Raw genomic sequence first — 22,925 nt, 5'->3', positions numbered from 1 at the left:
TGTTCTTATATATCTTTCGATTTCCACGAAATTTGGTATAACGTACTGAATTGAGCCTTGAATGATGTCTGCCAAGTTTCGAGAAAATCGGTCCAGATTTAGATATAGCTCCCATATATAGCTTCGTCCGATTACATGTAAATGGTGCACCAAAGTCCATATATATCCTTCGATTTGCACGAAATTTGGCATAACGTACTTAATTGAGCCCAGAATGATGTCTGCCAAGTTTCGAGAAAATCGGTCCAGATTTAGATATAGGTCCCATATATAGTTTCGTCCGATTACATGTAAATGGTGCACCAAAGTCCCTATATATCCTTCGAGGTGCACGAAATGTGGCATAACGTACTTAATTGAGCCCAGAATGATGTCTGCCAAGTTTCATGAAAATCGGTCCTGATTTAGATATATCTTCCATATATAGTTTCGTCCGATTTCATGTAAATGGTGCCCAAAGTCCCTATATATCTTTTGATTTGCACGAAATTTGGTACAGCCTAATCATTTAGGCCTAGAATGATGTCTGCCAAGTTTCGTGAAAATAGGTCAAGATTTACATATAGCTCCCATATATAGTTTCGTCCGATTTCATGTAAATGGTGCACCAAAGTCCATATATATCCTTCGATTTGCCCGAAATTTGTCATAACGTACTGAATTGAGTCTAGAATGATGTCTGCCAAGTTTCGTGAAAATCGGTCCAGATTTCTATATAGCTCCCACATATAGTTTCGTCCGATTTCATGTAAATGTTGCACCAAAGTCCCTATATATCTTTCGTTTTGCACAAAATTTGGCATAACGTACTGAATTGAGCCTAGAGTGATGTCTGCGTTGTTTCGTGAAAATCGGTCCAGATTTAGATATAGCTCCTTTTTATTATAGATTGATTTTAAGTAATTGACGCACCAAGAACCAATAGGAACAAAACGTTCTGAAATTAGTCTAACCTTCTGTCACAAGTTTGTTTGAAATCGCTTAATATTTGGATAGAGCTTCCATATATATTTTCGCCCGATTTCAAGTAAATTGGGCATCAAACTCCTCATGTTAGTCAGTTTGACATCAAATTTTGCACAACGTACAAAATTGAGCATAGAATTATGTAGTTGCGTTTTCTAGAAGTACAGACATAGCCCAACGGATGACCCATTTATATTTGTTTGAAGTCGATTTACATACTTTATGGATAGATCTACGTAGATTAACATTTAGATAAATATCACATATTTTATTTCATCCAATTTCATGCTAATAGTCCAGTTTAATATACCCATAGCGGTTAAGGGTATCATATAGTCGGCCCCGTCCGACTTTACTACTTTCCTTACTGGTTTTGTGCATATGTTTGTAACATGCAAAAATAATCGAGATAGACCCATGGCTCCTTTTGAGAATATGCATAGAATCACTTTTTGAGTCGATTTAAGCTCGAAATTTGGCACAGCGTAGCAAATTAGGTCTAGAATGATGTGTGTAAAGTTGCCTGAAAATCGGTTCAGATTTATATATAGCTCCCACATATACTTTCGTCAGATTTAATGTAAATGGTGCACCAAAGTCCCTATATATCTTTCGATTTGCTCGAAATTTGGCACAGCGTAGCAAATTAGGTCTAGAATGATGTGTGTTAAGTTTCCTGAAATCGGTTCAGATTTAGATATAGCTTCTATATCTGACCAAATGAACAATTTAGTATCGGTTGCAGAATGACGTGTTTATGGTTCCAATTTCATTTTACTGGTCCTTTAAAAATGCGACTTCTGTTAGGATTCATCTGTTGAATATACTCAAAGTGGTGAAGGGTATCATATAGTCGGCCCCGTCCGACTTTACTACTTTCCTTACTGGTTTTTAATTGTTTTCGACTCAACTGGATTAATATTGCCAACTTCGACACCATGGTATCAAGTGGATTGGAATCTCCAATGCATATAAATGTCAGTATTCATATTATTGAGGGTATACAAAGTTCTCCAATTAAACTAGAAATTTAATGGAGAGTAATATTGAGAATGCGCTTCTGTAACTCCCTATTAAGGGGTTTCCCTTTTCACTTGAAATTTTAAAGGGACATCCATGAATTAGTGTAGGTTCGAATCAAATAAAAAAAAAAACAAAACTAATTTTTCTTGAATCTGAGAATATGCCCTTCAATGGGCTATGTTTGAAGCTGTTATTAGTTTGTGTGGGCTGCAATAATTCATAAGCAAAGAACAGACTGTGGGTCCAATCGTCTACAGTTCTAATTCAATAACATTTAGAGGATCAAAACGGCAAAAAATTCATCACAATATTTTACATAGGAAGGGGATCTATTCAAAGAATAGTAATGGCGTTAGTTTTCATAATGATCACTCAACTTGTGGAGGTCAAAGGGCTCTACACCTGCTACTTTCCTGGCATTCATTATTGTGTAAATACGCCTGTAGCATGAAATGTCCTTTGAGAATACCGGTCATTATTATTCAATTACCTTCAAATTAAATTTGCATGTTTTTAAAATGTTGTACCTTTTTTGGTAGGGGTACCAGAACGAGTAGACATATAGGTCCTATTTGCGAAGTTAATCTAGGTTTGGTTAAAACATTACTATTTGCAATGTTTGGAACAAATCAGACATTCCATTCGTTTGATATTGGATTAACATATTTTCAAAATTTGATACTTAGAAGAGAGGTATTGGAAGGAATTATTGATTCCTTGAGGGGGAGCTACTAGAGGGAGTGGACCGATATGTTCCATCTTTTAAGATTATACAGGTATGGTTAAATATTGGGTTGTGCCTTATTTTTGATGGCGGGCATGATAACTCTCCACTGGAACATCGGAATCCGAAAATTCCAACAGTGTTAGAAAGAGCACATGTCTATCTCTCGTATGAACTAGGATTATTGACATCGCTCTAAAATTAACAAAATGGCGGACCTTTAAGTCGAAAATCGCCGATTTTTTACCAAAAACCAAGTTAAACCAGTGAGCGGAGCAGTACAGTCGGACGGCACCGACCATACGATACCCTACACAACCTCGGAACTCTAACTTTCTGCGGATTTTTATTCCGAGCCTGGGCAATATTTCGTGATAGTTGCACCCTCTTGACCAACTTGAGGTCAACAAATATAACTAATATTCAGTACAGCCCTTCTAATTGCATTTCCATATTCCCTTCACCGTGGGTTCTGTGGTTTTGTTCGGCTTATAATTGTGGCTTATAGGTCGACTCTAAAAAATTAAAAAAAAGTATTTCTGATCTCAAAATTATTATCTGATCATCGCCGAAAATTATAGGCGTTGTCCTTGACCATAACTGGAACCTCATGGAACATTTCGAAGCGATCAGCGCTATATTTCCGCCCTCCAGTGTGGTAATGGGTTACTAATTAATATCTGAATACGTAAGCACCCGTAAAATTGCAGTGTAACTTCCACATCCGAGTACATACAACAATATAATTGGTATCAATTTAAGGGTCAACAACTCCTCTTGAACATACTATCAACTTATAGGGCTTATATATACGCCACAGAATACACATTTTGTAATTTTTCACACAAAAATCAGGGTCCAATTGACCCGCTAAATATTGACCGATCTTTATTTAAACAGGCATGCTTATTCTTTAGCCCGATCCCCTTCTCCATGTAAAATTTCGCCATGTTCGTCACATTATTGCGGCCTATGGAGCGGCTAGAAAAACGGACAAAAATTAAGTATTTGGTCCATTTCATCCCCAAAATAGTAACTGATCTTTACCAAAAACAATAGGGGTCTTCATTGGGCCGAATCCATTCTACATGCAAAATTATAAAGGACAGACGGACGGACGGACACCCATGTCTAGATCGACTCAGCTAGTCGAGATATGATGATCGGTATACTTAAAGGTGGGTCTAGGACCAATATTTCGCTGCGTTACAAACTTTTGGGGCTGCACAAAGCTATAATACCCTGACAACATAGTTGTGTAGGGTATAAATAAGGAAGATCTTCACCGATTGGCTTTAACCTAGTTCATACGATAGCTATACATTCACAGATAAACGTGTAAAAATTTGGAATCGATTGCGTCATTAGTTTATGAGTTATCGTGCCCGCCATTCACAAAAGAGAAAAACGCGTCTAAAGTTTGAGAAGCCCTTTAGCCGTCACTTGATGCTGACACAATAAATAGGCTATATCTTCAAGAGTTCTTGAGATTTTCACTTGAAATTTTGTAGGGACATTCTTGAATTAGTGTAGATTCGAATTAAGGCGACCCCCCCCCCCCCCGAGAATGGGGGGGGGGGTCGCCTTGAACCTGATATTCCATACTATCGTTATTGGTTTAATAAATTTTCAAAATTTCAAACCTTTGAGGGGAGTGGACCGAGAGGTCCCATCTTCAAACAATATACACCTTTGGTTAAAGAATTCAATTGAATGCTCTGGTCGCATGATATTATAAAATTAATTTCCAGAAGCAGTGGACCAATATTCTCCATGTTCGAACTTGATTTATGTTTGTATAAAAATAATACGATGTCCAAATCGGTTACTCTCTTCGAAAGTTATCCTGGGCTCCAGACATTGGTAAATCGACTTCAAATTGTGTGAAACGGATTTGGTCCAAAGAAACATGGGGTGTAAAACCAATATATCGATGAGGCACAATTTTGCCATACCAAAATGTAGGTTACATTTTAGCCATAAGGCTGAGGGTATACTGCAAAACCACTGTGCATTTATTATTATTACTACTTCTTTGAAACGTGAATAGATTGAAGATAGGTGCATAATTCCATGTAGAAGAAAACAAACAAACTATGAATGAAAATAAAACAACAACAACGACAAAATCATAACAACCAAAACTTTAGAATATTCGCTAGCTCTGCAACGTTGGGCCAACGTTGGAAGTCAGTTTCATTTTCGTCATTTCATGTTAGTAACTCTTTGAGCGGAAAAGTCTTTGCAAGCTAAAATAAATTTGTGTTCTTTTTTGACATTCAGACGAATAACTGCGAAACATAATTCGAGAATATCAAATGTGGAAACTTGCAAATAGAGCTGTTGTGGTATTAAAAATAAATAAACAAATAAACATATATAATAATATCTAATTAATGACGAAATATAGAAAAAAAATAGAAACAGTCAAACATGATTATCATGAATTGAAAATCATAAATTGTATATATTTGGTGGCAAATTTGAAAACGGATATAATGTATATAATATCATATATATACACAATATACAAATATATTAAATGGCCGTTCATTAAAATCGTTTGTTTGTTATAACCATGTTTGCCTGTAGTTGTAATATTATTTATACCCTTCACCACACTGTGGTACAGGGTATTATGGCTTTGTGCATATGTTTGTAACAAGCAAACGGAATCGAAATAGACCTATGGTTCCTTTTGAGAATATGCATAGAATCACTTTCTGAGTCGATTTACGCTTGCCCGTCTGTCCGTCCATGTATTTTTGTGAACAAAGTACAGATTGCATTTATGATCCGATTTGAATGAAATTTGGCACAGTTCATTTATTTGGCCCAAGGACGAACCCTATTGAAATTGGAGAAAATCGGTTCAGATTTAGATATATCCCATATATAGTTTCATCCGAATTAATGTAAACACGATTTAAATTTGGTACAGCGTAATGAATTAGGTCTAGAATGATGTGTGGCAAGTTTCCTGAAAATTGGTTCAGATTTAGATATAGCTCCCATATATATATTTTCGTCCGATTTATGGTAAATGGTTTACCAAAGTCCCTATATATCTTTCGATTCACACGAGATTAGGTACAGCGTAATGAATTAGGTCTAGAATGATGTGTGCCAAGTTTCCGGAAAATCGGTTCAGAATTGGATATAGCTCCCATATATATTTTCGTCCGATTTATGGTAAAAGGTGTACTAAAGTCCCTATATATCTTTCATTTGCACGAAATTTGGCACAGGGTAATGAATTAGGTCTAGAATGATGTGTGTCGAATTTCCTGAAAATCGGTTCAGATTTGGATATAGCTCCCATATATATTTTCGTCCGATTTATGGTAAATGGTGTACCAAAGTCCCTATATATCTTCCGATTTACACGAAATTTGGTACAGCGTAATGAATTAGGTCTAGAATGATGTGTGTCAAGTTTCGTGAAAATCGGTTCAGATTTAGATATAGCTCCCATATATTTTCGTCCGATTTATGGTAAATGGTGTACCAAAGTCCCTATATATCTTTCATTTGCACGAAATTTGGCACAGGGTAATGAATTAGGTCTAGAATGATGTGTGTCGAATTTCCTGAAAATCGGTTCAGATTTGGATATAGCTCCCATATATATTTTCCGTCCGATTTTAGGTAAATAGTGCACCAAAGTCCCCAAATATCTTTCGATTTGCATGCAATTCGGCATAACGTACTGAATTAAGTCTTGAATAATGTGTGTTAAATTTCGTAGAAATCGATTCAGATTTAGATATAGCTGCCATATATATTTTCGTCCGATTTTGGGCAAATATTAAACCAAAGTCCCTATATATCCTTCGATTTGCACGAAATTTGGCATCGCGTTTTGAATAAAGTCTAGAACGATGTGTGTTAAATTTCGTTAAAATCGGTTCAGATTTAGATATAGCTCCCATATGTAAATGGCGACCCAAGGTCCTATATAGCCTTCGATTTGCACGAAATACGGCACAGCGTACTGAATTAAGACTACAATGATGTGTGCTAAATTTCATTAAAATCGGCTCAGATTTAGATATAGCACCCATATATATTGCACGAAATTTGGCATAGCGCGCAAAACGCAGCAACAACAAAGGAAGAGGTGGGGTTTAGAGTGGCATAACAGTTGCTGAATAACTAGATTTTTTATAGAGAAGTTGCTGAATGTAAAATTTTTGTAATGAAATGTTGCTGAATAGCTTAAAAAGTCTGCTGAATAGCTTAGAAGTGTAGCTTAATAACCTGGAAGAGTTGCTGAATAGCCTAGTTTAATTTGTAGTTTAATACACATGTTTCTAGATGTCAAGTTTTCTTGAGAAATGTAGCTGAATTGTGTAATTTTCAATATAAAAGTAGCTGAATAGGGTCGATTTGCTTAGAAACTTAGCTGAATGACGTAATTTTATGTTAAAAGTAGCTGAATAGCGTAGTTTTACATAGAAAAGTAGCTGAATGTTGTATTTTATATAGAAAAGTAGCTGAATGACAATATTTTGTGTATAAAAGTAGCTGAATAGCGTAGTTTTGTATAGAAAATGGGCTAAAAGGCGAAATTTTTTTACATAAGTTGCTGAATTGTGTAATTTTCAATAAAAAATTAGCTGAATAGCGTAGATTTGTACAGAAATAGTCCTAAATTGTATATTTTTTCAATTAAAAAGTAGCTGAATACATGTAGCTGAATAGCGTAATTTTACGTATAAAAGTTGCTGAATAGCGAATTATTATATATAAAAATAGCTGAATGTTGTATTTTATATATAAAAATAGCTGAATGTTGTATTTTATATAGAAATATAGCTGAATGACAATATTTTGTGTATAAAAGTAGCCTAAGAGCGTATATTTGCATAGAGAATGTAGAACGATGTGTGGTAAGTTACGGGAAAATCGACTCTAAATTTGCCGGAATGAAATTAAATTTAGCATAGGGTATGTTCCTTCGAGGGAACATTGCAATTGTAAGGATACGTATGTACAGTATAACCAAAGTGGTGAAGGGTATCATATAGTCGGCCCAGTCCGACTTTACTACTTTTCTTACTGGTTTTATTATTAAATAACATAAATATTAGTCAAGTGAATTAAAATAAAATAAATTAAACTAAACAAAACAAAAAACAAAATTATTAGCATAAGCAAATTATACATAGACAAACACACACACACATACATATTAATTTGTAGATGTTAATTTTATGCATTAAATTTATTATTCGAACAAACTGACACATCCACACCCACAAACATTTATTTATTCGGTTTAACGACAAACATTGTAAATATTTGATTAATTAGATGACATTGGTGTTTTTATGTTTTGGTTTTTCTTGTTTCCACATTTAAGCATATAAGGAAGGAGGTGATATTCTAAAAATATTTATCTCTTGGAGGTTATTATTACCCAGTATGGTTCTTCAATTGGTTGTTACATTTTGTGACCTTCGTTAATCGATTGGAAAAAAATGTTCTACAAAATATTCAATTTATTACCTCCGACATAATAAAATCAATTCGGTGATTATAGTCTGTAATCTAGTCGGATTAGCGGAGATTTGTAGCGGTTTATAAATTTGATCGGATTAAGTGGAATTTATTGTGAATTAAAATTGTGGTTTATTTAATAATGGATGAAGAAAATATGGTAAACAATTAATTTTATATAAAGCTGAGAACATGTAATTGCTTCGAGGGTAGTGTTTTTTTATAGTTTTTGAATAAGTGAATATTGAAATATTTTTGAGTTACATTTTTAAAATGGAAATGGCTCCATATTTCAGAACAAAGGATTTATCAACAGTGCTTGCAATAAAATATTTCGTATTTATATTAAAACAAATATAAAAGGTAGTTTACATTAAACCGGCTTTGGTTAACCCAGTGGGTTAAAATTTTCAATTCCTTTGAATATATGCCAAATAAATCCTCATGATGTAGGTTAACGCGGTAAAAAGTTCTAATGTAAATGCCGTATAATAGCAAAATATGTTGGTTAAACTATTCGAGATATGTGAAAGTGATGTTTAAATATACGATACATCGAAAAATTACCATACAAATTTATAAATATAGTTGTAGACATGGACCCAGCCATAAAGCTTTAAAAAAAATTGGTTCTATTAAAAATATGCCGCATTGAAATATTAATTTTTTTTTAAATGCAAGTTTTAACACGTTTTTCAAGGCTTATATAGCTATCGTGTGAACTAGGATAAACCCAACCGGTGAAGATCTTCCCTATTTTCCTGTTGGTCTTGTCGTCGAAAATAGGTGATTTCCAAAAAATAATATTCCTGTGAAACGGAAGTGATCCACAGAAAATGCATTTAAATCCGCGATATTAAAAAAAACATTTTTTGCCAAATTTCGTGTTTTTGGAAGGCAAGTTCCCGCTGTTCTAGTAGATGGATTTTCAACAAAAATATTTTATTTCATCCGAAACGTAAAAAATCTTACCCATATCATTCAGTTGACAGACCTAAAAATTTGGCACGAAAAAAGGTTTTTTGGACATTTGACCGCACAAAATTTTCAACCTTCGGATGAGTATTACTCTGAAGCTGTACATACTACATACACAAAATATATATCAACTCATATACTCAGATTCGCGATTACAATAATCTTATAATCGATTTTTTCAAATTCCTGTTTGCATATTAAAACTAGAAACAAAAATAAAAAACACTCAAAATCGAGCTTCAAAATGTCAGAATCATTTAAAGGTAGATTCAGTTAAAATTTTCAAAAATGATACATAAGAGACGTAGTCCCCATTTTGTTGGCTTCAAGATTTACTTTGACACGAAGACCGTGAAATGAGTGGCTTAATCACAAATCGATAATTCTAGACCTAATTCATTACGCTGTGCCAAATTTCATGCAAATCGAAAGATATATAGGGACATTGGTGCACCACTTTTACGTAAATCGGACGAAAATATATATGGGAGCTATATCGAAATCTGAACCGATTTTCAGGAAACTTAGCACACATCATTCTAGACCTAATCCATTACGCTGTGCCAAATTTCGTGCAAATCGAAAGATATGTAGGGACTTTGGTGGACCAATTACTTTAAATCGGATAAAAAATTATATGGGAGCTATATCTAAATCTGAATCGATTTTCATGAAACTTAACACACATCATTCTAGACCTAGTTCATTACGCTGTGCCAAATTTCGTGCAAATCGAAAGATATATAGGGACTTTGGTGCACCATTTACATTAAGTCGGAGGAAAATATATATGGGAGTTATATCTAAATCTGAACCGATTTTTCCCAATTTCAAGAGGGTCCGTCATTGGGCCAAATAAGTGACCTATGCCATATTTCATCCAAATCGGATCATAAATGCGACCTGTACTTTGTTCACAAAAATGCATGGACGGACAGGCGGACGGTCGGACGGACGGACATGCGTAAATCGACTCAGAAAGTTATTCTATGCATATTCTCAAAAGGAACCATGTGTCTATCTCGTTTCCTTTTGCCTGTTACAACCGTTGTTTAAAAAAATATAAAAACCAGTGAGCGGAGCAGTATAGTCGGACGGGGCTGACCATACGATACCCTACACAACAACCACGTAACTCTAACTTTCTGCGGATTTTTTATTCCGAGCCTGGGCAAATATTTCTTGATATTTGCACCCTCTTTTCCGATTAAAGTTCAACAGCACCACTTGCTTACAATGATATTATTTCCGAATATTACTAATATTCAGTACAGACGCCCCTCTAATTACTTGTCCAGATTCCCTTCACAGTGTGTGGTGTTGTGATGTTCGGTATACAATTGTGGCCTATAGATCGTCTCGAAAAAAAAAACAAACAAAAAAGTTTTCGCTCCATTTCATCCCGAATTGTTATCTGATCATCATCGAAAATTGTAGGCGTTATCCTTGACCATAACTGGAACCTCATGGAAAATTTCAAAGCGATCAGTGCTATATTTCCGCCCTCTAGTGTGGTTATGGGTTACTAAATAATATCTGAATACATAAGCACCTGTAAATATTTACGTGTAACTCCCACATCCGAGTACATACCACAATATAATTGGTATCAGTTTAAAGGTCAACCACTCCTCTTGGATATACTATCCACTTCCCGGCTCTATGTCCTTCAGGAGTAAATATATACGCCATAGAATACAAATTTTGTCTTTTTTCACACAAAAGTCAGGGTATATTTGACCCGCTAAATATTGACGGATCTTTATCAAAACAGGTATGCTTATTCTTTGGCCCAATCCGCTTCTCCATGTAAAAACTCGATATGTTTGGGCCATAATTGCGGCCTCTGGAGCGACCAGAAAAATCGACAAAAATTTAGTATTTGGACCATTTCATCCCTTAAATATTATCCGATCTTTACCAAAAACAATAGGCCGAACCCATCCTACATGCAAAATTTCGTGGAGATTGGTCAATAACTGTGGCCTGTATCGTGTTTACAAATTATAATGGACAGACGGACGGACGGACACACATGTCTAGATCGACTCAGCTAGTCGAGATATGACGATCGGTATACTTAAAGGTGGGTCTAGGACCAATATTTCGCGGCGTTACAAACTTTTGGGGCTGCACAAAGCTATAATACCCTGACAACATAGTTGTGTAGGGTATAACAAGGTTTTTATTTAAGAAAAAAGTCCTTGAAAAGATATGAAAGATTGACGCTTGTAGCTCTGATAGTCCTTGAAAAATATTCTACAAAGCTCACCCAAGCTCATATGGTAGTCAATCAAAAATCTTTGGAAATATTTCTCAAAAACTCCACAAATATAGCTCTGACTGTCCTTAAATATATTCTTTTAAAAATCCATGCATATAGCTCTGCAGGTTCTTTAAAAATATTGTTTATTAAATCTAAGGTTATGCCTCTCGTAGCCCTTGAAAATATTCTTAAAAATCCATGCTTATAGCTCCGATAGATCTTCAAAAATCGTCTGCAAACATTCTACAATAATAGCTACAACAGCTCTTCTACATAAAAAATCCACGGTTAAAGCTCTGATGAGCCTCAATGCAATATAAAGATTCTTCAATGATGTTCTGTAAAACATTTTCCTTTGAGTGAGTGACTGACTGACAGATCATCGCCCAGACGAAATGGCTAAAGCTAGAAGTTTGAAATTTTGAGTGTGGATTGACGTTGGTGTGTAGGCGTGAGATAAGGCTGGGATTTTGGAAATTCGAACTAGAAAGGTACGAAAAATGGTACCTTATGTATTAGGCGAACGGGAAGAGCTAGAATTCTGAAATTTGGACTGTGGGTCACTGATGGAATGTTAGAAAAGTACTAAATTTAGTTCTAATTCTACATATATTGAACATATATAGCTAAAATCTTGAAATTTTATATAGAATACAGGTTGGGAAGAAATGGTGATTTTCGTACTTATGAATTAAGGTACGAAGCATAGTACGTATGTGTACTAAATGGTACTATATTTGGTACAACTTGGACTCCAGAGTTGGACTCCAGAATTTTGGAATTAAAATTACTTTTGAAGTGTAGGATTGACGTAGTTTAATTACAGAAACAAAATGTACTAAATGGTACCAATGGATAGGGTTGAGATCCTGAAATTGTGATTAAATTAATATTACTGTTGGAGTGCAGGATTGAAATATGTCGGTAGTTTTGAAAATTTGTCATTTCGTGTACTAAATGGTACTAAATTTGGTAAAGTTTAGATCAGAGTATCCATTCACTCTGAGGGATGAAAACTTAAATTTAGAATGCAAATCGCAGAATTAAGGTAGTATTGGAATTTCGTACTCTTGGATACGAGAAGCACTAAATGGTACTAAATAGGGTACAATTCGTTTTGTGTGAGCGGGAACCCTAAAATTTGGAATCAAAATTAAGGGTGGAGTATAGGATTGAGATATAGAGGTAGTTTTGAAAATGCATGATAATGTGTACTAAATGGTACTAAGTTTATTTAGATTGAGATAAAAAACTTATATTTGAAAATAAAATTACAGTACAGGATTGAGACAGTGTTGAAAATTCAAACTTAAAGTACGAAAAGTACTAAATGGTACTAAATATGCTACAATTTGGATTTATATGAACGAATAGGGCAGGGATCCTGAAATTTATGATTAAAATTACTGTTGGAGTGTGGTGAACGGATAGAGCTGGAATACTTAAATGTGGACTAAAGCTTATTATTGGAGAACATGACTGAGGTAGTTTTGGAAAATTAGACATTGGTGAACGGGTAGAATTCGAATCCCGAAAGTTGCAACTTAGGTTACTGTGGGAATGTAGATTTGATAAAGTTAGGAATATGGGTACGAAAAGTACAGAATGGTACCAAATCTGGTACAATTTGGTGTTTGATGAAGAGACAGAGCTGGAATTCTTACATTTTGACTTACGATTACTATTTGAAATTAGGATTGAGGTATATTTGGAAATTCGTACTTATGAGTACGAAAAGTACTAAATTTTGACATACGATTACTCTTTGAAATAAGGATTGAGGTATATTTGGAAATTCGTACTTATGAGTACGAAAAGTACTAAATTTGGACTTTGGTGGAATTGCGATTACTGTTGGAGAGTAAGATTGATGTAGTTTTGGAACCATTTGGATTTGCTTGGATCCTGTGATTTAGAATTTAGATTACTGTTGAAGTGTAGTATTTAGCTATAGAGATAACTAGGGAAACTCGAATTGATTTGTACGAATAGTAAATAGAATAGCAAATGCACTAAATTTCGATTTCGGCAGCGGAATCACATTATATGCATAGAATCACATTCTATGTCGATTTATGCATGTCCGTCTGTCTGTCTGTCCATGTTAAATTGTAAATAAAGTACAGGTCGCATTTATTATCCGAATTGGATGAAATTTGGCATACGTCACATATTTGGCCCTAGGACGAACCCTATTGAAATTGGGAAAAATTTGTTCAAATTTAGATATAGTTCCCATATATATTTTAGTCCGATTTTAGGTAAATAGTGCACCAAACTCCCTATATATCCTTCAATTTACACAAAATTAGGCACAGCGGGCTGAATTACGTCTAGAACGATGTGTGTTAAACATCGTGAAAATCGGTTCCGATTTAGATATAGCTCCCATATATAACTTCGTCCGATTTAATGTAAATGGTGTACCAAAGTCCATATATCTTTCGACTTGCACGAAATTTTGCATGGGGTACTTTACTACTTTCCTTACTGGTTTTAATCTGTTTAAGGGGAACCCCCCCCCCATTCTCGGGGTCAAAATTTTTGTTGATATAAATCGAATCTACACTACTTAAAGAATACCCCTACAAAATTTCAAGTGAAAATCTCAAGAACTCTTGAAGATATAGCCGATTTATTGTGTCAGCATCAAGTGACGGCTGAAGGGCTTCTCAAACTTTAAACGCGTTTTTCTCTAAACATTTTTTTGCGAATGGCGGGCACGATAACTCAAAAACTAATAATCCAATCGATTTCAAATTTTTACACGTTTCTCTGTGAGTGTATAGCTATCGTATGAACTAGGATAAAGCCAATCGGTGAAGATCTTCCTTATTTTTTAACTTGGTTTTTGGTAAAAAATCGGCGATTTTCCAAAAATATTTTTTCAAAGTTCCGCCATTTTGGTAATTTTAGAGCGAAGTCTATAATCCTAGTTCATACGAGAGCCAGACATGTACTCTTTCTAACACCGTTGGAATTTTCGGATTCCGATGTTCCAGTGAGGAGTTATCATGCCCGCCATCAAAAATAAGGACTTCTCTTTAATTACAAACAACAACAACAAAACAATAACAAAATTTTTTTGTAAATTATTTTTTCTTCTGTATTAAATCTTCAATTATATATGTGCAAAGTTACAAACCTTAACAAGCATTGGTATTGATTTACCAGCCCTTTGAAAATCTTGAAAAATTAAAATCGAGAATGGGTGGGTTTCCCTTAATGGAAGTAAGAGAGATTTCGGAAAATAGTGCTTATGTGTATGAAGAGTACTAAATCGCAAACTATAGTACAACAAATTTACAGTATTTACGATACTACATGAAATATTTTTTGAATTCCCTTTCCGCATACAAAGAAACGGGCACTTTGCTATATTAATATAATTATTTACGTTTAACCATACTGGGTAGACCACCAACAAATAAAATCTATTCTGCTGTAAATACAATTAAATCCCTAGCTTAATAATTTCATATATAATGCAATATACAATTTATTTCTTTTGTAAATACATTTATTTAGTGAATAATTTAGTTTTGAAACAAAACAAATAGAATAGCTGTTAACAAACTCCATGGCTTCTGAACAAACTTTAGATATTGAGTCTGAATCCATAGAGCCTGGAAATGATAGCGAAAAAGGTTCAGTCATTGATAATGACGAAGATGAGGTAAAAATAAAATAAAATAAAAATCAACAACAATTAAAGTTGCATGTGGCATGAAACAAATTTTTTACTCCCTTTTTATATAAGGACACATTTTCTACTACTTTCTACAGATCTTTTGTAATATTTTTGTGTAGACTTGGTAAAATGTATGTTTGTATGTGTCCCCTATGCTTTTTGTGGTGAGCTCAAATAAAAGCACAAAACTTGATTTTTTTCTCTTGGCACAATTTTTTTGATCTTGAAAAAAAATGTTTGAAAAAATTTAATTTCAATATTTCTCTTTTTTTTTTTTTTGCTTAGCTTAATCGTGCCTCCACGGCCAAGCCAAAACCATCTACAGATGGCGCTGGTGGTGGTGGCGGCGGCGATGCTGATGATTTGGATGCCTGGGTAAAATCTCGCCAATTGGTAAAACCCGAAAATCAATTAGATCTCACCGAAGCTGAATTATCGGAGGAAATAACCAAAGTCCTAACGACCACCAATACAAATGTTGTACACAATTTGGTGGTCTATAGTTTCAAGGAGGAGGCATATGTTCCGCTACCACCTGCCGGTAATACAGTTACCCTGCTGAAATTCGATGGCAATTCGCTGCACATTGATTCGGATGAGGCTAAATATCAAATGGAAGAAAGTGGTGAAATTGGTGAGTTTAAAAAATAATATCAGTGGTGAAAATTTGTTTCTTTAAATGTAGAAAATACATTTAGTGGTGGATGATTACTTCCGTGGTGAATAATTTATTAGCTATAAATTACATAATTATTGCTGTGGTTGATAATTTCATCAGAGGTGAACAGTACAATAATTGTTAATTATTGGTCTGTACCCGTACTGCAAGAATCTACTACTTTTTACTCCGATAACACTCTTTTTCCTTTATGATATCGAAAAAAATAGTAAAATCGAGTAGATTCTTGTAGTACGGGAACAGACCATATATCAGTTGTAATAGTGGCGGATAACATTTTGAATTGTCGTTGCGATAAAAAAACCAGTAAGGAAAGTAATAAAGCCTGGACTGGACCGACTATATGATACCCTTCAACCCTTTTGGTATATTCTACATATGTATCCTAACAGACGTCGCGTTTTTGTTATATATCTTTATCTGAACCGATTTCAGGGAATCTTGCCAGAGACTAATTTATATTAATTCATTACGTTGTGTCGATCGGTCTAGCTATGTATCTTTTCACGAAGCTTAGCAACATCATTCTAGATTTAATTCAATACCCTATACCGAAATTCGTGCAATTCGAAAGATATATAGGGACTTTGGTACACCATTTACCTTAAATCGGACGAAAATATATATGGGAGCTATATCTAAATCTGAACCGATTTTCACGAAACTTAGCAGTCGCTATTCTAGACTTAATTCAGTACTCTATGACAAATTTCGTGCAAATCAAATGATTTTCAGAGACTTTGGTGCACCAATTACATAAAATCGGATGAAAATATATATGGGAGCTATATCTAAATCTGAACCGATTTTCATGAAACTTTGCACACATCATTCTAGACTTAATTCAGTACGCTATGCCAAATTTCGTGTAAATCGAAAGATATATAGGGTCTTTGCTACACCATTTACCTTAAATCGGACGAAGATATATATGGGAGCTATATCTAAATCTAAACCGATTTTTAGGAAACTTTGCACACATCATTCTTGACCTTATTCATTACGCTGTGCCAAAATTCGTGCAAATCCAAAGATTTTCAGGGACTTTATATATGGGAGCTATATCTAAATCTGAACCGATTTTCATGAAACATGACACACATTATTACGGATGCAATTCAGTACGCTATGCCAAATTTCGTGTAAATCGAAAGATATATAGGGACTTTGCTATACCATTTACCTTAAATCGAACGAAGATATATATGGGAGCTATATCTAAATCTGAACCGATTTTCACGAAACTTTGCACACATCAATTTTGACCTTATTCATTACGCTGTGCCAAAATTCGTGCAAATCAAAAGATTTTCAGGGACTTTGGTGGACTATTTACCTAAAATCGGGCGAAACTATATATGGGAGCTATATCTAAATCTGAACCGATTTTCATGAAACTTTGCACACATCATTCTAGACCTTATTTACTACGCTGTGCCAAATTTAGTGCAAATCGAAAGATATATAAGGACTTTGGTACACAATTTATCTTAAATCGGATGAAAATATATATGGGAGCTATATCTAAATCTGAACCGATTTTTCCCAATTTCAATAGGGTTCGTCCTTGGACCAAACAAATGAGCTGTGCCAAATTTCATTCAATTCTAATCATAAATACGACCTGTACTTTGTTTACAATTTAACATGGACAGACGGACAAACGGACAGACGGACGGACATGCATAAATCGACTCAGAAAGTGATTCTATGCATATTCTCAAAAGGAACCATGGGTCTATCTCGATTATTTTTGTCTGTTACAAACATATGCACAAATACATAATACCCTGTACCTCAGTGTGGTGAAGGGTATAAAAATCACCCCTTTCAGGGGTGAACAATTTAAATAATGATGATCAAATTTATTCAGTGGTGGTTATTTTTGTACAGTGGTGAATACTTAACCGGTTGTGAAAAATTTATATAGTGTTGAATATTTTATCCAATTAGTGATAAGTTCATCGGCGGTTAAAATATATTCTAGTGGTGAATTAACCATCCAATGGTGAATAATTTGAAATGTGGGTAATAATTTAAGAAATGGTGACCAAAGACATTTTTTACGAGCGCCTACAAAACAGCATATAACCGCTGCCCTCGTCATGACATTAAAATTCTGCTAGGAGATTTGAATGTGAAAATCGGAAGGAAAATAGTTTTGGCTCCACCGTCGGAAAATTCAGCCTCCATGAAGAAACATCCGTCAACATCGTCGACTATAAAGACGCATTTGACAGCACTATACGTTCAGAGGTGTTTAAAGCTATGTCTGTGTTCGGTATTCCAAAAATTTAATACGGCTATGCCGGATAACTTTAACTGACACAAGATCAGCAGTTAAAGTCGGAAAGGACCTCTCGGAGGTGTTTAAAGCCATGTCTGTGTTCGGTATTCCAAAAATTTAATACGGCTATGCAGGATAACTTTAACTGACGCAAGGTCAGCACTTTAGGTCGGAAAGGACCTCTCGGAGACCTGTAATACCGAACGCCGATTTAGACAAGGTGACAGTTCGTCGTATGACCTTTTTAACATCCTGAACAGATATGACACTCTGTACACCAAACAGGATATGTTACTTGTCTACGCCGATGACATCGATATAATGGGTCGAACATTGCGAGCGGTAACAGCCACCTCTGAATGAATTGAGGAGGAGTCTGACAAAGTGGGTCTGGCGAAAAGACCAAACTGATGGTACCCACGCGCAAAACGACCAGTAGACTTGGACCAACTGTGGAACTTGAGAACTACAGCTTTGAAGATCTTATACCTTATATTTATACCTTGATACCGCCATAAATAAAACTAACAACATCAGTTTTGAAATTCGGAGAAGAATAGTGTTGGCCAATAGATGTTACTATGGTCTGAGTAAGCAATTTTAGAACAAAGCCACTCTCGCCAGACCAAATTAACACTCTACAAGATGCTGATACTACCCGGGCTGGTGTAGGGATGCTTAGTTGTGCGCAACAGTCGACTTTTCGATTTTTGCCAAATTTTTTTGTGACCAAAAGTCGATTTTTAGACTTTGCCTTTGAATAAAACGTCGGATTTTCAATCTTTCGATTTTGTCAAACCTGTTCAAAATCGATTTTTGACTTTTACTGACTATCGCAAAACCGACTAAAAATTTAAAGTTCTGAAATGTGAATATCTTGGGCAATTTGGGTTTTGGGATAATAAATCGTGTATTTAGAAAGAAAATCGAAGGTCGACTTTGTGATTTCCTCATAGATCAAAAGTCGACTTCGACTTTTTGTCTTTTTAATACAAAAAGTCGATTAGTGGAAAGTCGAATTACTTATGGATACATGCGCAAGCAGATGAGGCAGCTCTTGGAGAAAAATGTGGTGAATATCAATTAGATCATTTATTCGGTTGGGGATTATTTTTCTTCATTGTAAATAATTTATCCCTTAAATAAATTATCTAAATTAAGTAACACCTCCATCTTAATCTACCACAGGATATCCCCTACCAGCTCCACGATATTCTTTAATGGAAGCTGAAGCGGCACCACCCAAAGCTGATGACGGTGAAGCTGGTGAGGGTGGAGAAGGCGACGATCAAGAAGCAAAAGAAGGTGAAGAAGCCGGGGAAGAGGCTGAAGCTGAAGAAGAAGTTGAAGAAGAGGCTGCAGAGGAGGCTGGGGAAGCTGAAGAAGGAGAGGGTGAAAAGGCAGAAGAGGAGGCAGCAGAAGCAGCTCCAGTTGCCGCCACAGGTGGGGGAAAGAAGCGCAAGCTTATCAATCAATTCAACTTTTGTGAACGGGCCGCATTGACATTTACAAACCCGACAAGGGTAAGGAGGGGAAGCTGGAGTTTTGGGATTCATTCAAAATAATAAATTAACAAATTATTTTCAGAATGTCGACACCCAAACCATACCACCTCCACGCTCTCAATACGGAGCCAATGTCTTGCAATGGGTAATCTATGATAGTTATGCCGAAGATTTTGAACAGCAACAAAAGGAACGAGACAAGAAAGACGACAAGAAAGTGCAACGTAAGGATGAGCTGAAAATGAGTAAACAGGAGCTAAAAGCAGCCCAGGCGGAGGAATTGAATAAAAAATATCTCAAATGTTGGCAAATTTTGGAACGAATGATTAATCAAAATATCTATAAGGATATTGCGCATGATTATCGCTATTGGGAAGATCCGGCAGATGAATTTCGTGATGGTGAAGGTACCCTATTGCCTCTGTGGAAATTTCAATATGAACGGACAAAGAAAATGAGCGTAACCGATGTTATGTTCAATCCGTACTATTATGATTTGTTTGCCGTGTGTTTTGGATCACGTAGGTGACCTTGGAAGTGAGAACATTTTTCCTATTTTATTTCTTTTTTTCTAGATGACTTTATGAAACAACCCAGTGAGGGTGCGATTTGTTTATTTACCGTCAAGAATCCTTCGTATCCGGACTATATAAGTAAGAGTGCAAACGTGAAAAGTGGGGTTATTGTAACCGATTTTTTCTTATTTCAGTCATGACGGAAAGTGGGGTAATGTGCTGTGATATCCACCCTAAGTATCCTTTTTTAGTTGCCATTGGCCTCTATGATGGCAATGTCCATGTCTATAATCTAAAGGAGAATTATCGTGAACCTTTGTATATTTCAATGGGTGTTGGCGATAAACATATCGAATGTGTTTGGGAGGTAGGTTTTCAAGGAGTCTGGATTTTTTATTTTTATCAAAGACAGCGAGAGACGTTAAATATATTTTTTTCAAGGACCAAAAGAGGCGTGGATTTTTCAAATAGATTTTTTTCAAGGACCAAAGGAGGCGTGGATTTTTTAAAAAGATTTTTTTCAAGGACAAACGGAGGCGTGGATTTTTTAAATATATATTTTTTTTCAAGGACAAATGGAGGCGTGGATTTTTTAAATATATTTTTTTTCAAGGACAAAAGGAGGCGTGCATTTTTTAAATATATTTTTTTCGAGGACCAAAAAAGGCGTGGATTTTTTAAATATATATTTTTTCAAGGACCAAAAGAGGCGTGGATTTTTTAAATATATTTTTTCAAGGACCAAAGGAGGCGTAGATTTTTTAAATATACTTTTTTCAAGGACCAAAGGAGACGTGTATTTTTTAAATATATTTTTTTTCCAAGGACCAAAAGAGGCGTGGATTTTTTAAATATATATTTTTTTCAAGGACCAAAGGAGGCGTGGATTTTTTAAATATATATTTTTTTTCAAGGACCAAAGGAGGCGTAGATTTTTTCAAGGGCCAAAAGAGACGTGGATTTCTTAAATATATTTTTTTTTCAAGGACCAAAGGAGGCATAAATTTTTTAAATAGATTTTTTTCAAGGACCAAAGAAAACCTTGAGGCCTCCCTTCCATAAAAGGTCTGAAAGTATTTTTTTTTTCAATGACCAAAAAAAGACCTAGAGGTCTTCCTTCCATATAAAATCTGGAGATGTTTTTTCAGCAGAATGCCCGGAGGTATTTCTTCCATAGGAGACCAAAAAGTCGTCTTTCTCCGTAAGCCCTAGAGGTCGTTTTTAATGTCCTATTCCATAGAAGACCAGAAGGTTTTCTTCCATAGATGGTCAGGACGTCTTCTTCCAGAAAAGACCAATATTTCTCCTCCAGTAGAAATTTTCTTTTATAGAATTATTTTTCATAATTATTTGCCTTTCATTTCCTTCCTTTCAGATAAAATGGGGTCCGGATATGGCTGATGGTGAAATAAATTTCTATTCCGTATCGTCGGGAGGTCGCGTTTTCAATTGGGTGTTGATGCAAAATAAATTAATGGTAACGACAATAATTACTCTCTTCCTCGAGAATGGTATTGTATCCGGCCCCGATGGCACTGAATTGCGATTACGTAGTTGCGGTTCCTGTATGAAATTTCATCCAGAAGATCCGGAAATATTTCTAGTCGGCACCGAAGAGGGTTGCATCTACAAATGCAGCATTGCCTATAGTTCCAAATATCTAATGACATATCGGGCACATAATCTCTCCGTTTATCGTATCGATTTTAATCGTTTCAATTCGAATATTTTCATATCGTGTAGTGGTGATTGGCGTGTTAAAATCTGGGAAGATATGCGTCCGGAACCGTTATTTATATTCGATTTAGGTTCGGCAGTGGGTGATGTTAAATGGGCACCATATTCCAGTACGGTCTTTGCAGCGGTCACAAATGAGGGAAAGGTCTATGTTTTCGATTTGAATGTGAATAAATACAAGGCGATTTGTATTCAGGCTGTCGTACCGAAGAGGAAAAATAAATTGACGCGACTGTCGTTTAATGAAAAGTTGCCGTTCATTATTGTGGGAGATGATAAGTAAAGATTTGTTGTATTTGGTTTTCTTACTGATACTATAATTATTATTTTGTTTTCCTATTCCAGAGGCACTGTCACCTCCCTGAAATTGTCACCCAATTTACGTCAGATGGTAAAACCTCCCAAGAAACAACAAAATGTGGAACAATCTGTTTTGCAGGTGCAAAAATTGGAGAAGTTACTTTCGTTGGTGCGAGAACTACCGGAAGGCGAAATTATTAAGGATACAACAACAACTGTCGCAAGTTGAAAAATAAATTATATTGTAAAACATATTGGTTTAATTTAATTGTACATAGGCTTGTAGAGCGGCATATATTAAAAGTTCTTGGGCGTACTGGGTTTTATGGAATATATACTGAGACCCCAACATGTATATGTATATATTTGATCGGCGTAGAATATATATATATATATATATATATTGAGGAAAATTATTTGTTTTTGGTTCGAAGAAATAATGTCATCATATTTATTTTTTTTTTAATTTCATACAAGAAATTTCAGAAAAAATTTTGGGGTTATTCTCCCGAATTTCACCGACAAATTGACATATATAAAAATAATCATTTCTTGTGTATAAGTATACACATTGCGGATTATATCAAGACCCTTCCGATAAATCTTGGGGTTCTATAAATAGGAATATATCTTAAAATAAAACTATGTACATTATTAAATATACATTTTAAATTGCGTCTAAATCGCGTAATCCTCAAAATCATTTGATGTGCATGCGGTGTCCAGAAAGTACTGAAGTTTATCTTCCAATC

The 22,925-nt window shown here is 35.2% G+C and overlaps 1 protein-coding gene across 1 annotated transcript in view; it reads left to right on the top strand.

Moving 5' to 3' along the window:
- LOC133331093 (dynein intermediate chain 2, ciliary-like) overlaps positions 1-22,405 on the top strand; it is a 37,329-nt gene extending 14,924 nt beyond the window's left edge. Inside the window, exons 2-8 of the mRNA XM_061539507.1 lie at positions 15,436-15,784; positions 19,305-19,639; positions 19,704-20,142; positions 20,197-20,274; positions 20,331-20,503; positions 21,512-22,152; positions 22,219-22,405. Of these exons, the coding sequence (XP_061395491.1) occupies positions 15,436-15,784; positions 19,305-19,639; positions 19,704-20,142; positions 20,197-20,274; positions 20,331-20,503; positions 21,512-22,152; positions 22,219-22,402 (2,199 nt within the window). The 3' untranslated portion in view covers positions 22,403-22,405. The remainder of the gene's footprint in view (positions 1-15,435; positions 15,785-19,304; positions 19,640-19,703; positions 20,143-20,196; positions 20,275-20,330; positions 20,504-21,511; positions 22,153-22,218) is intronic.
- Positions 22,406-22,925: the final 520 nt, after the last annotated feature.

This window comes from Musca vetustissima, unplaced genomic scaffold, assembly GCF_032173495.1.
Source record: "Musca vetustissima isolate MV318-11 ecotype Yass unplaced genomic scaffold, APGP_CSIRO_Mvet_v1 utg7326, whole genome shotgun sequence".
Lineage (NCBI taxonomy): Eukaryota > Metazoa > Arthropoda > Insecta > Diptera > Muscidae > Musca > Musca vetustissima.
The sequence above is the reverse complement of the archived record's forward strand: the minus strand, read 5'-3'. Positions and strand labels throughout refer to the sequence as shown.